Source organism: Humulus lupulus, chromosome 7, assembly GCF_963169125.1.
Source record: "Humulus lupulus chromosome 7, drHumLupu1.1, whole genome shotgun sequence".
Classification (NCBI taxonomy): Eukaryota; Viridiplantae; Streptophyta; class Magnoliopsida; order Rosales; family Cannabaceae; genus Humulus; species Humulus lupulus.
Window position 1 is genome coordinate 182,012,363 of NC_084799.1, and position 14,234 is coordinate 182,026,596.

Sequence of the window (14,234 nt, forward strand, 5' to 3'; positions counted from 1 at the left end):
AATCTATTATTAATTTTTTTTAAAATATTATTGTATTTTATATATATGGCATGTAGCCATGTAAATATATATTTATGTCAACGTTGTGTTTGGATGTTATATATGTAGAGATTATTGATATAACTATTTATATATACTATAGAATTATAATTTATTCTATTATATATATTTAAAAAAAACAGTGAACCAATTTTTATTAAAATTATTCACAATATTTACAATTTTAAAAGTAAGCAAACACACATTCTATGTTGTTTTTACCTAGTATATATATATATATATTAGATGCGAGCAACTCATTATTTTTTTTAAGTTTTCATGATTGTCGTATACATTTCAAATAAATAAATAAATAATATTTTTCTTAAATTTTCTTGACTGTTATATAAATTTCAAATAAATAAAGAATATTATATACAAAAGAACATAAGAGCACTCCCATCCGGTGCTCTACTTCTTCCTTTAAAATACCTCTCCAAAACACACATTTTTCTATTTTACCTCTAAGTTTTACATTTTACCATACATCAGATTCTCTATTTTTTTTCTCTATATCATTTAAATATTATATTTTCAAATATTTTTTATTCATTTAAAATATTTTCTATAACTATCAATAATATCTTTATATATTTTAATGTTTACAATATCTACCCATATGTAATATCACATAATTATATTATAATTTAAATTTATCCAAATTTATAAGATAGACTAAAATATCAATTATTCTAAAAAAAATTACAAATAAGAAATTTTATTATTCTCAAAATATATTTTGGGAGTTTTTATTGGAAATATTTAAATATAATATAATATTGTGAATATATTTTTTGGTATATTCTATGGATATTCTTCTTTGATATATATATATATATATAATATTTTGAAGATATTTTTTGGTATATTCCATGGATATTCTTCTTTGATTATTGTGAAAGAATATTCTTAGCATATTCTTCAGTATATACTAAGAATATCCTTTTGATTTCCTCAAAACTTCACCTATAAATAATATCATTATTTTACAAAATTTTACAAACACTTTCATTTATTTCTTTACACACTTTTTATTTTACTTCTTTCTATAGAGTTCCTATGGATCCTGACTTTGAGATATTTGACTCTTCGTCATCTGAGGAGGAGGAGGAGGAGATAATTTTAGCTCTTGCTATTGAAGAAGAACGCTTGGGTAATGAAAGAGGCTCAACATCGCATCGTAGGTCTATTCCCCGACGTGCATTCATTCGAAGAAATTCGCTTGAAGGCCATCAACGCCTCTTTCAAGATTATTTTTCTGAGTCCCCGACGTATCCACCGAATTTATTCCGCAGGAGGTTTCGAATGCAACGTCATCTTTTCTTGCGTATTCAAGCCGAAGTTGAAGCATATGAACCATATTTTGTCCAAAGAAGAGATGCTGCTAAAAGACTGGGTCATTCCTCGCTTCAAAAAATAACTGCTGCAATGAGAATATTAGCTTATGGAGTCTCTGGAGATTTTGTAGATGAATACTTGCGGATTGCAGAAAATACAGCAACCAAGTGTTTGAAAAAATTCGTTAAGGCTATCATTGGCATATTCTCCCATGAATACTTAAGATCCCCAAATGAGAACGATATAGCTAGATTGTGCGCAGTTGGAGATAGTCGCGGGTTTCCTGGGATGTTAGGAAGTATTGATTGCATGCATTGGAAATGGAAAAATTGTCCAAGTGCTTGGAAAGGAATGTATTGTGGTCATATTCACGAGCCAACTATAATTTTAGAAGCTGTAGCGTCATATGACCTCTGGATATGGCATGCATTTTTTGGATTGCCAGGCTCCCATAATGATATTAATGTTTTAGAACACTCTTCTGTTTTTAGAGAGCTTGCTGAAGGACATGCTCCAAAGGTCAACTACTCAATAAATGGAAATGACTATTCGATGGGCTACTATCTTGCCGATGGTATATATCCTTCATGGTCTACGTTTGTCAAAACAATTCATGCTCCACATGGCCGTAAAAATAAACATTTTGCAGCAACTCAAGAATCGGCAAGAAAAGATGTAGAACGAGCTTTTGGAGTGCTTCAAGCTCGATTTGCTATTGTACGTGGACCGGCACGATTTTATGATCGACAAACACTTAAGGAGATTATGATGGCATGCATTATTTTGCATAATATGATCGTAGAAGACGAGCGACATACTTATCTTCGAGTAGAAGACTTTGTTTATGAACAAAGCGATGAAATAACTGAAGAGCCTATGTCCCATGAGCATACAAATGAATTTGTAAACTTCATTCAACGCCATCATCACATTCGAGATCGAGGAATTCATTTTCAACTTCAGTCGGATCTTATTGAACATTTATGGGAAATATATAGTAAATCTTAAGTATTTGCATTTTATATATTACCAAGTTTAGGCTAATATTTATGTTCTTATTTTGAGGAAGATGTAACTTTAGTTTCTTTCTTTTCCTATGTTAAGCCTAATATTGTATTTTTGTCTTATTTTATTGTATTTCCTTGGGATATAAAATATGTAACCTTAAATTCAAGATATTAATCATCAAGTCAACAATATTGCCTTTTATATTAGGAAGCTTTTACAGCCAATATAAACTATTGCAATAAACATTTTATGCAAAATGGTTTCTTTCAAGAATAAAAATTTTCATCATTCAAGTGTTCTATACAAAAAAGTTATCAAAAGTAACCATCATTGAGCTTTTGTTTTGTACAATGCAAATTTCTACATAGAAAAGCTATGGGTAATTTTCTGTACAAAAAAAGAAGCTATTGGGCTGCTAGTTTATGCAAATTTATATGCAAAAAAACTATGATAAAAACCAGTAAAAGAGAATTCCCAAAAGTGGTTGCATTGTTACCTTTCAAGAATACCAAAAATACCAGCCCAAACACTCTAAATCATGGCTTTCTAGACTTTTGCTTCTCAAGTATTTCCAATTGGAGGGTACGGAAATACTCTTGTTGCGTTGGAGATAAAGTTGATACATCTACTCTCATAATTTCTAACTCCCTCCTCATGATTTCATTATCTTCTTTCTGTTTATCAAATTCAAGCCTTTCTTTTGCAATGCGGGCATACTCTTTCCTAATTTCTCCTTTCTCAGCATTAGATTTGATTCTCTCCCCTTTTATTTCAATCACCAAATCAGTAAGATTGGAAGAGTTATCCTCTTGCCTCTTTCGCTTCTTTGCAACTTTCTTTCCAATTGGTCTCTCTAAATTCACATCTAAAGATGGTGCTGCAGTATCTTCATCTATGAACTCTGGTGCATGACCATCTCGAATTATTGATCTTCTTTTAGCTTTCATACTGCTACCCTCAGCCACAGATTCTTTCCACTTTGGATGGTGTCGTAGAATAGTCCAACAATGAAGAAAGTTGAATGAAGTGGGATGGATACTTCGGTAGAACTCTTTGGCTTTCTCAATCTGAAAAATCAAGTAAAAGAGATGAGAAATATATAATTCAAAGTGTTATAAACAATATAAATTATATTATATTATTCATGCACCTTATCTTGCTCATTAGCCCCACTTGGAGACCTTCTTTCAATTTGAGCTAAGGCCCCACAAAACTTATTTGTAGCAAGTTGGATAGTAGACCATCTATTTCTAATAGAGCATGAACTACGTTCAGAAGATATAGATTTTTTGTTTTTCTCATAATATTCATGAACTCTAGACCAAAATGAATATTTTGATTGATCAACCCCATTGATTGGGTCCATACTAGTATTCAGCCAAGCCAAAACTAGCAAGTTGTCCTCTTCTGTGCTAAAATTTCCTTTTCTAGATTTAGTTTTTCTACTACTTCCCTCTTCTGGATTGGATGGAGTATATTGCGACTCTAAGTCATTCAAAGATGGGAGATAGTCATTGTAGCTTTCTTCCCCCTCTTGTAACAGTGTAGTGAAGGAATGAACCCCATGGAGTTGTGAGTCATGGAGTTGTGAGTCCATCTTTCAAAATCTGACAAGAGATAATCATAAATTTCTTCCATATATAATATGTATGTCGCAATGCTTTAAATGCCAACTAATTCTCAATAATTTAAAAGAGAGAGAGAGGAGGATATGTGATAAAGTTAAACCAACTTTGTTATAGGTAATTAAGGTCTACTGCCCTGCCCCATTCGAAAGTTTTACTTTTGACATAAATCTAGATGAAACTAATTCATCATCTTTCTTTGGTAAACTACCAAAATAGAAATAGATTAAACATGAATTTATGTTATTTTGGTTCTCACTGTTAGATTTACTATGTTTTTTTTGTATTCTTATTTTGCAAATAAGGAAACTATTGTACTGGATCTAATAACAAACTATTTTTCTATTCTTATTAAATATTTCTTTCTGTGTTAGTGAGAAATGAACTATTGTGGAGCTAACTTTAAAATATAAACATAAGCAAGGAAAAACTAAGACTTCAGGGTTTATAACTAAGTACATTGAAATAGTAGGCCCATTAGTTGCATCAATGGCCAATTTAATAGTACTAACTCAAATTGACCACATTCAGCTTATTTAGCTTATAGAGATTTTTATTGCAGAGGAAAAAGTAATGAGACCAACACCATGAAAGCTAAGGGCCCAAGCTATTACCATGAATGAAATATGATTCCTTTCTTTTTTAATATAATTTTCTTCATATTGTGTAATGCTTATTGTATAAATTTTTTAATTCAAGAGTATATCAACCAAATTCGAGTAGTTTGAAGTACTAGAATCATGGTATTGGCCAATACAATCAGACTCTAAAAGATGGTATCAACAAATACTAGTAGGGATTCATTGCTTCATTTCAAGCTACCAACTTTGTTAGCTTAAATCACTATAATAAGATTTTTAACTTATTCTATTAGCTTAGACAGATGATTCTTGCCCCATTTTGAGGCCATTACAGAGCAGTCTATTTATACTGTACTCTTGAGTTTTGCTCCACAAAAGAAAATAATGAAGAAATCCTATGACACAATTCTCTGTCTCTTGGAAAAATGCAAAACCATGGCTAAGCTGAAACAGCTACATGGGTTGATGATAACTACATCAGTTATCAAAAACATGATTCCATTGAGTAAGATTATTGACTTTTGCGTTTCTCCCAAAACTGGAGATTTCTACTATGCAAGGTCAGTATTTAGTCAAATTGCTCAGCCTAATCACTACATTTGGAACTCTATGAGCAGAGGTTACTCTTTTAGTGACACGCCAATTGAGAGTTCGATCATGTACAAAGATATGCAGCAAATGAGTATTTTCTCATTTGGTGATTATTTGAAATATATGATAATACCATTTCCAAGAGATACCATTTCAGATAATATTCCCACGTAATGGTCTCCATGTGTTTGTAGAAATGCATGAAAAGAAATTTCTAAGATAATTAGGTATAAAGGTGAAATTTGAAGAGGGTAGAATCAAGTAGTTCCATAGTCAAATTACCAAGAACTTGCAGTACCAATATATATATATATATATATAACCAGTACCAAAATAAGAACTTGCAGTACCAAAATATAGATATATATATTATATGCAAAACTTGCAGTACCAAAATAAGAACTTGTGTGTGCTTCCATAGTCAAATTATCAATATATATATATATATATTATATGCAAGACTTGCAGTACCAAAAAAATAAGAACTTCAGTGTGCCATTTTGTTACCTGATTGAGAGAGAGTGAACGTGTCTAAAAATCTGAGATGCTTAAGTGGCTGGTGTGGGTGTAATGAGGAGAGAAGATGATCACTACAAGGAGGGGAGGGGAATGAGGAGCACGAACCAGACAAACTTACCCAACTCAGAAGTGCTAAAACAGTTTCTGGCGCCAATCTTGGAAGAAAACGAGGGAAAAGATTGAGAAAATGGGAAGATGAGAAAAATTAATAATATATTAGAATGAAGGATGAATAGTATACCATAGATATAGCTTTTTACTGTAGATTTAGCAAAAAAAATTTGTAAAATACCTCATCCGATGTACACTTATTTTTCTTAGTTGGAGCTACTTTTTACAGTTTTTATTGATTTAACTCACCGGATGTGAGTGCTCTAAGTATATTAAAATAAATTAAACTAAAATATTATTTATAATTATTTAAAAAAAAAAATATAATATAATAATATTTTAAATCACAAAATACCCAATTTAAATTTTATAAAAATTAAAATTATATATTATTATAATAATATTTAAATTTATATTAATATAATTATTAAATATTTAATTTTGTATTATATATTATAATAATAATATTTTATAATATTTGAATTAAAATTTATATTAATATAATTATTATATATTATTATAAAAATTATATTTTATAAGATTTGAATTTAAATTTATGTTAATAAATATTATTATAATATTCTTGTTATACTAATTAATTCTGTTACTGATTCTTATCCATATCAATTTTTAAAATTAAAAAAAGATATATTTTCGAGTGGTTTTTATCCCTAGTTAAATTAGGAAACTAATTATTTCCTTTTTTTTATATTACCACACATACTTGATTGTTAAGAAATTAAACCTATAAATATAGACTTACATTGATTTGATTGAGAAGATATTTCCTTTTTTTTCCCTAGCCGTAGCCACTGAAGATGAGTCCCACCGAACAACCCACAAGTAAATCTTCTTCTTCAGTAAATATTAGACAAGTATGGCAGGAAAATCTTCTCGACGAGTTCGATCACATCGGAAAACTCATTACTCGTTTTTCCTACATCTCAATGGACACAGAGTTTCCCGGGTGTGTGATTCGGCCGATGAACCCAAACTCAGCGCCGAATCATCATCACAAACTTCACCCTTTCCATCAATACCAACTGATCAAACACAACGTCGACATTCTCAACCTCATACAAGTAGGCCTCACACTAACGGATTCCGACGGGAACTTGCCGAAACTTGACGGCGAAAACTCCATCATATGGCAATTCAACTTTAAAGATTTTGATATAAGCCGTGACATGTGCGCTCCAGACTCCATCCACATGTTGAAGAAACAGGGAATTGATTTCGAGCGAAACCGCTCCGAGGGAATCAACTCCGCTCACTTTGCCGCTCTCATGATGCACTACAAACTCGTCTGCAACAACGACATTACGTGGGTCACTTTCCACAGCGCCTACGATTTTGGGTATCTCGTAAAAATTCTCACTCGTAGACGTCTTCCTAATTTCTTACCAGAATTTCTGTGTGTTGTGAACGAGTTGTTTGGTCACAATGTCTACGATATGAAGCACCTGATGCGGTTCTGTCCTGGTCTGTACGGAGGTTTGGAACATGTTGCCCGGGCACTACAAATCATACGTGAAGTCGGACTCAGTCATCAAGCTGCATCGGATAGCTTGCTAACATGGCGGACCTTTCATAAGATGAGACTGACATGTTTTGATTGCCAGAACAAGGATTTGAAGACACATGCTGGTGTACTGTATGGCTTAGAAATATACTGTGTTTGAGGGTAGATTATGCTATACTTTAGATTTGTCCAGTATATATCTAGTAGAGTAATCTTGTTTAGGCTTTTCAAGTTTTCTAGTGCAACTTAAGTCAAAGATTTTCAAATATATTAGTTTGATGTTTAACAGTTAAACTCATTGGTATGTATCTTGAAACCCCAAACATACTTATCAATATCATTATGCCTGATCTGATTAAAAGAAATATGAAAGTGACTCTTTTGATTAATCCATTAACCAACATCCTCTGTTGCGTGCCTCACCAGATTAAAAAATTGTTTTTTAGAATCTCAACACCTGTATAGAGAAGTTTAAAATATAATTATACAAAAACTTTAAAATATTATTATAGTGCTTTGAAAATAAGCATTAAATTAGGTAATACAATTAGATAGTGTGTACAAAGCATGAAATTGCATGAATTAACACTACTGATACAATTCCATATATTCTTTTCATTCCCCTAAAAACAACACATACACAGACTAGGGAAGTCCTCTGAACTAATTGTGAAGTGCATACAAAATAATGTTTTAAAATTACTTGAGTATTGCTAAGACTCACATCACAAGAGTTGGCATCCACTCCAATCCAATATCATGTCTTACACATTTTAATTTAATAAGTAATATTGGATATCACTAACCTATCAAAATTAAAGTCTATTTACAAATGTGGTGTCCTTTACATGCCGGTTGGATTTTGAAGGAGTTTTTTTAAAAAAAAAAGATTTTTTTTCCTTATTTAGATTCAAAGGTGAGAAAACTCAAAAAAGAAGTTAAAATCAATTTTAATGAAAATGGATATTTGCGGTGAAAGTACCCAGTTATTACATTTGTAAAACTTAAGTACTCAAGTTATTTTTTTGGTGGTGAAAGTACATTCCGTTGGTACAACTGTCAATTCTCACTGTTAAGTTCGATTGTGACACGTAACAAAAGTATCCAATTAAATAGATATTTGCGACGAAATTCCAAAGTACCCAATTTAAGATATATTTGTGGCAAAAATACCCAACTTATAAGTAAATTTCACACCATGTTGGCGAACTTAACAGTGAAACAAACAGTTGCACTAAACTGCACCAATACATGAACGGAAGGTACATTCGCCACAAAAAATACCTTAGTTACTTAAGTGCTAAGAACACAATAATTTAGGTAATTTTGACGCAAATATCCCTAATGAAAACCATTGGTGAAAAAGAAGTGGTCATTGAACTCTCGAGCATGGCTCTCGTATAGATGAGGAGCCTTGTAGTGGACCTGGGAATACTTCATCAGGGTGTAGAACCCGTGTAACACCCTGGGTAACCAAGACTGTTACACTGTGTATTTAAAATAGTGCAAGACTTGCTAACCAAGTCGTTTGAACATAAATGTGTTTCTAAAGTCAACTGATAGGTTAGGGTTAATAGATTTTGATCGTAAAATGGTTGACTTTCATTAAAATAAGAGTTTGATACATGGGATCCCAAAAATAATGTTTACATGGTGATTACAACCCTCAAAAGCTAATACGCAACAGAATGGTGGTGGGGTTGGCCTAGTGTACAACAAAATTTTTGGTAACATATTTAAACTACCTTTAAATATGTGGATCCATTAATATACATACATTAATCATAAGCAAGTTAAGAATAGAAATCATACCTCTTGAAGCCTATAAAGTGTCCTTACTATCTTTTCATATTTAGAACGATCTTCCTATCCAAGCTGCTCCCAGGTACTCACACCAAGATCTTCCAAAGCATCCTCTACATTTCAAGAAGTGTGTGGGCACTTAGAGAATGAATGAGAGATTATTTGTGATTCTGGTTGATGTACTCAACATATGAGATCAATAGAATAGGTCCGAGAATTGGTTATGAGAGAAAACTATCGTTCTATTTTTCACAGAGTGAATCTTAGACTCAGTTTTCTGAGATTGGTTATTTGTATATTTTCTGATTAGTCATACTTAAAAGAAAATATTCAAATTTAAAAAATAAAACTGTAACCAACTTACAATTTACTTTTTAATTAATTAATTATTTTATTAATGAAAATATCCAAAAACTAATTTTTTGAATTATCCATTAATTAATTAATTACATAAATAAAAATGAAAATCATATCCCTGAAAAATAGCAGTACACGTGGACTGTGTGTGCACGTGTACCACCCCTATTTTTAGGGATGTTGGTTTTTTCAATTTTATTTAATTATTTATTTAGACTACTTTGTAATCTAACAATCTGATAACTAATTCAAATTTAAATTAAATATATTTTTAACTAATTATCAAATATAATTAATTATTTAAATAAATATTAATCTTTTAAATTTAAATCCAATTTGAATTTATCAGATTATTATCTCCCACTTAAATAAAGATATTTAATTAATTATACTAATTAATTAAATCCAATATTTTTTAAAATAAATATTTAATTCATTATAATTTCAAAAATTATAATTAATTAATTAAAATTTGAAATTAATTTAATTATTTAATATAATTTCGAAAATTATACAATAATTAAATATTAATTAATTTTGTTAACTACAACTAAGTTGTAATTAATTAATTAATCACTATTATCATATAATTGTATATTTGACCCGAAGAACAAATTTAAATATGTCTTTAAACTATTTTTCCCTTCATATCAACTCTTACCTTGAATAGTGTTGATAAAGCCGCTATGGGGACCTATGGACCTAATTCCAAGCTCCAATAAATTTGAGATTATTAATTAAACTATTTAATTAAATAATCTTAATTTATTAATCTCATGATTATTCCACTATAAATATGAGACTTCACTCTTGTAATTATAGACATTTAATTTACTAAGTACTTTATAATCATAAAGCGTCTATTGATATAATCATTGCATACAAATTGACCCTCTAATAATGGTTCATAATTAATCGGGAATAAAATTATCGTTTTGCCCTTTTAATTATCTCTTGTTTCCTTAAGTACCATTGACTTTATTAGTGAAGGTTAATTCATAACTAAATTATGAATTTGAGCTCAATAACCTTTCAGTCCCAAAAGTCAACCCTTAAGAGAACCATTATTCAATCTCTTGCTAGAAGGCATAGATTCCATATCTGTATACTATGTCCCCAGCCATCTACATTAATGAGTTCTCAAAACAAAAGTTTATAGCCTGATCATTCTGACAGACCCTAACGAGTGAATCAAAGAACTCATATAACATAAACAGGAGTTCATAGTAACTTCAGGATTAAGATCTATTTGTATATGATCATCAGTTGATATATTTAATTAATATTTCGAAATGATATTTAACTAAGTATTAATAAACATATCTGGTCCAGTTCTATATATTCTCTAATATATAAAGCACCTCTACTAAAGTGTCCTACCACACTAGTGATCTGGATCTATATCACATGTATTCATAATACTAGTGGACCGTACTTGCAGTAATTAATCTAAAGACTCCATAACTTTATTTTACTGCGAACTATTCAATTTCATTTATCTCAAACACAATCTTCCTGTACCAATACGTGTTTGAGATCACATATATGAACTTAGGAATTTTTCTGATATTTACATAATATTATCACAGAATAATATAGTCCATAAAATATATGCTTAACAAATTCAATTAATTTATTTATTTCATAAAAAAATGTCTACTACATATGCTTTCAGGGCACAATTCCAAACACGTTACACTGTGGGTTTAAAATAGTGCTTCACTTGTTATGCGAGTCATTTGGACTCAGAAGTGTGATTAAAGTAAAATAGAAGTTTAAATGCTAAACATTTTGGTCAAAAGGTTTATACTTTTTCGTTAATGTTATCAAAGGTTTACATGGGATCCTAAAAATAAAAGGTTAATAAAAACATAATTACAATCAGTGGTCTAAAAAATAGTCGACCTAGGCGACAAAATAAACTTTTTAACCCAAGTCCCTTAGACGTCCCGATCCTAACGGCCGAACATGCCGAATATGTATGCGCCGCTCTAGAGCCCTCCAAATCATGGTTTGTCCACTTTCCCTTTGCCCTTACCTACAACATAGAGAACCCTCGAGCCAAGGCCCAACAAGAAAACTCAACAAGGCATAATAAATATTTAGTTAAACATAAACAATAAATAGCATGCTTCTCAGGTTATAAACAAACTCATTTTAGCATATCACACAATTTACACACCCTATATCGACCGAGGTGCGTCACTGGGCGCCAAGCTTACGACCTATGCCGAGCGAGTGTGTACAACACCCCCATAGTGACCTTGCTATCATGACCTACATTCTGCATTATTATCGCCGAACAAACACAAATAGAAAATAAGGGTACATAACCATAGCTAAACATCCAAGTATACGGTTATAACCGTTCGCATATCAATATTGGGGCCAATGCCCTGCTCTATGCGCATATGCCAATTTTCTTACCTCGAGTCATGTGTTGAAGATGAAACGACCTTGAGTGGGATCCTTTCCGTGAGCCCCTCGGAAATCCTAGTCACAACATCAATGATACGCTCATTAGGAACTAAGTCCAGTTATGGGATCCTAAATTAAACCCTAGCTCTTGGGGACTTTAATTCCATTCAACAAGGTAATGGAATCATCCCCCGAGCCCCCATGTGGGTCCCCAAGTCGAATCCTAAGAATCCCAGACCGAACTCACAAAAATAAGCAAAACACGTTTTCTGGGCACCTGGCGCGGTTGCGCTATCCGAGAGTATGGGCTGTCTTGGTCCCTAGCTTGGTCGCACCCTCCCCTAGCATAGTCGTGCTATTGCACAATTAAAGGGTTTCTAAGACACTAGCGTGGTCGTGATTGGTCCCTGGACAATCCAGAAATTTGAGTTCTTCCCCAAATCAATCCCTGCGATTTCAAAGCACCAATTTGCACAAAAGACCCAAAAATGAACCTCAAAATGCAGCAAGTTTATAATTCAAACCTCAAAATACATGTTATACACTTTATACATCATCTGAACCCTAATCAAACAATAAATCCCAACCAAACACATGAATTAGAAATTTTAGGGTTCTAAACCCGTATTCCCACAAATTCGAAAAATTCAACATCCAATCCATGATTTTCCAATGGAAATTACAGCTGCAAATCATTCATATAATTAATTCTAACACATCCCTACCCAATTACATAAACCAAACACATTGATTTCGAAATTGACACAAAATCCCCAATTCACCAAGAACACATGAAAAACTTAAGAAAAATTAGGCAAAAGCTCTTACCTTGATGTGATTTGAATTCCCAAGGGATGATTAAACTTCCCTTGATGCTCAATTTCTTCTAAAATCCCCAAAATTTCCAAGAAATTGATTTCTAGATTTGTTAAGTGTGTGTGTGTGTGTGTGTTTGGTAAGTTGAAGAAAGGTCAAGCAAGAGAGAGAGAGAAGGGGGGGGGGGGATTAACGTGAGAATGGGATAACTCCAAGGCCATTGATTCTTTTCTCTAACTTTATGGTCAAATGACCATTATACCCCTTTCCATCCAAATGCCCCTTAACCATTCCCAAGGGAATTTTAGTCCTTTGCCTAAAATTCCCACAGTTGACTGCCTTTTTCACTATCAACTTTATCCAAGAGTTTAAAGAAAATAATGGAAAAGAACACAAGGATTTTACGTGCTTTAGGCTATAAAAGAGCCCTTGTCCACGAGCCTCTAGTATTTAGTGAGCTTGAAGCTTCTTTGAGCAAGCTTCATGGTGGTTCTCAGGCAGCATATATATTGCACCGAGTTATAGAGTTTCTCTCTCTAAAATCTGGACCCTTTACAAGGAGATACCCCAACCGTATTTATAGAGGGTGGGGTTATTAATGTCAATCATGTATTATTAATACAAATTTCCCCATTATCGGGGTATTAATGCTGAATTAATACAAAAAGGGTTGCACTAAATAGAGACTATGACCCACACGGATTTCACGGTGCCCATTGTAGAAAGTTGTTTACCAGCTTTATCGGGAACATGCCTCTGAAAGTGTCAGAGTGTGGCTGCACGTTTCTCCATGTCAGGCGACGTAGTGGGAAATGCTGATTGTCGAGTGCACGACTCGATACCACTACTCGAGGCTCCCTAAAAAGGTTGTCAGACGATCTTTTGGTGGCCCACACTCGCAATGACTGACACCTGGCTACTCTTCTAGATCCTGAGGACAAAATCCTAGACCTGGAAGACAATTGAATGAAGAAAGTGCAAGGACCCCTTGGGGCATGGCCTCACCTCGAGATATCCACGCCTGGCCATTTCGGGGTACCTGGAGGAGTTCACACTTGAGAACATCATGCCTTATCCTGTTGTTAATTACTAATTGCTACGTGTCTGGTGGTGAAAACACAGACAACACCCAATAATCCTCTGTACGCCCTGATTTTCCCACGGGCTGATTAGCGGGCTGAGCTGTGGCCTAATCATGATTATCTCGTGGACATCCCCAAAATCAGAGCTGCCGTCATAAGATCATACCTCCTTAGCTCAAGGTAACCCAAGGGTTCGCTAAGATTGCCTAAGAACTGAGTCCGGACTTTGAAGGCCGAAGGTCGAGTTGAGTATCCAGCTCGTGGTGCGAGCTAGAGTTGGAGGCTATGACCCTTTGTAAAGTCAACACACACAAGGTAAACGTGCATATATCAGACATCACGTGTTTGATATGCCCCTGACTTCTTAGACACGCAGCAGGAATGTGCGTATTCAGACACCCACGACTGGGTTGGGCCGTGCGGC

General features: G+C 33.0%; 3 protein-coding genes across 3 annotated transcripts; 2 read left to right on the plus strand and 1 right to left on the minus strand.

Moving 5' to 3' along the window:
• Nucleotides 1-1,098: 1,098 nt before the first annotated feature.
• LOC133792427 (uncharacterized) lies at nt 1,099-2,385 on the plus strand. Its single transcript, XM_062230332.1, has one exon. It carries the CDS (start codon nt 1,099-1,101, stop codon nt 2,383-2,385), a length of 1,287 nt encoding a protein of 428 aa, XP_062086316.1.
• Nucleotides 2,386-2,674: 289 nt separating this feature from the next.
• Nucleotides 2,675-5,873, minus strand: LOC133790016 (glutathione S-transferase T3-like). The gene is made up of 3 exons (XM_062227626.1): nt 5,690-5,873; nt 3,536-3,992; nt 2,675-3,452 (listed from the first exon to the last, which is right to left on the minus strand). Exons 2-3 carry the CDS (start codon nt 3,980-3,982, stop codon nt 2,922-2,924), a joined length of 978 nt encoding a protein of 325 aa, XP_062083610.1. The 5' UTR covers nt 3,983-3,992; nt 5,690-5,873; the 3' UTR covers nt 2,675-2,921.
• Nucleotides 5,874-6,606: 733 nt separating this feature from the next.
• On the plus strand, nt 6,607-7,703 carry LOC133790017 (probable CCR4-associated factor 1 homolog 11). The gene has a single exon (XM_062227627.1). The coding sequence runs from the start codon at nt 6,631-6,633 to the stop codon at nt 7,492-7,494; it is 864 nt and encodes a 287-aa protein (XP_062083611.1). The 5' UTR covers nt 6,607-6,630; the 3' UTR covers nt 7,495-7,703.
• Nucleotides 7,704-14,234: the final 6,531 nt, after the last annotated feature.

Coding starts and splice junctions, on each gene's coding strand:
- LOC133790017 (XM_062227627.1), top strand. CDS start 6,631: ATGAGTCCCACCGAACAACCCACAAGTAAATCTTCTTCTTCAGTAAAT.
- LOC133792427 (XM_062230332.1), top strand. CDS start 1,099: ATGGATCCTGACTTTGAGATATTTGACTCTTCGTCATCTGAGGAGGAG.
- LOC133790016 (XM_062227626.1), bottom strand. CDS start 3,982: ATGGACTCACAACTCCATGACTCACAACTCCATGGGGTTCATTCCTTC. Junction 3,453..3,535: donor GGGCTAATGAGCAAGATAAG/GTGCATGAATAA, acceptor TTGATTTTTCAG/ATTGAGAAAGCCAAAGAGTT.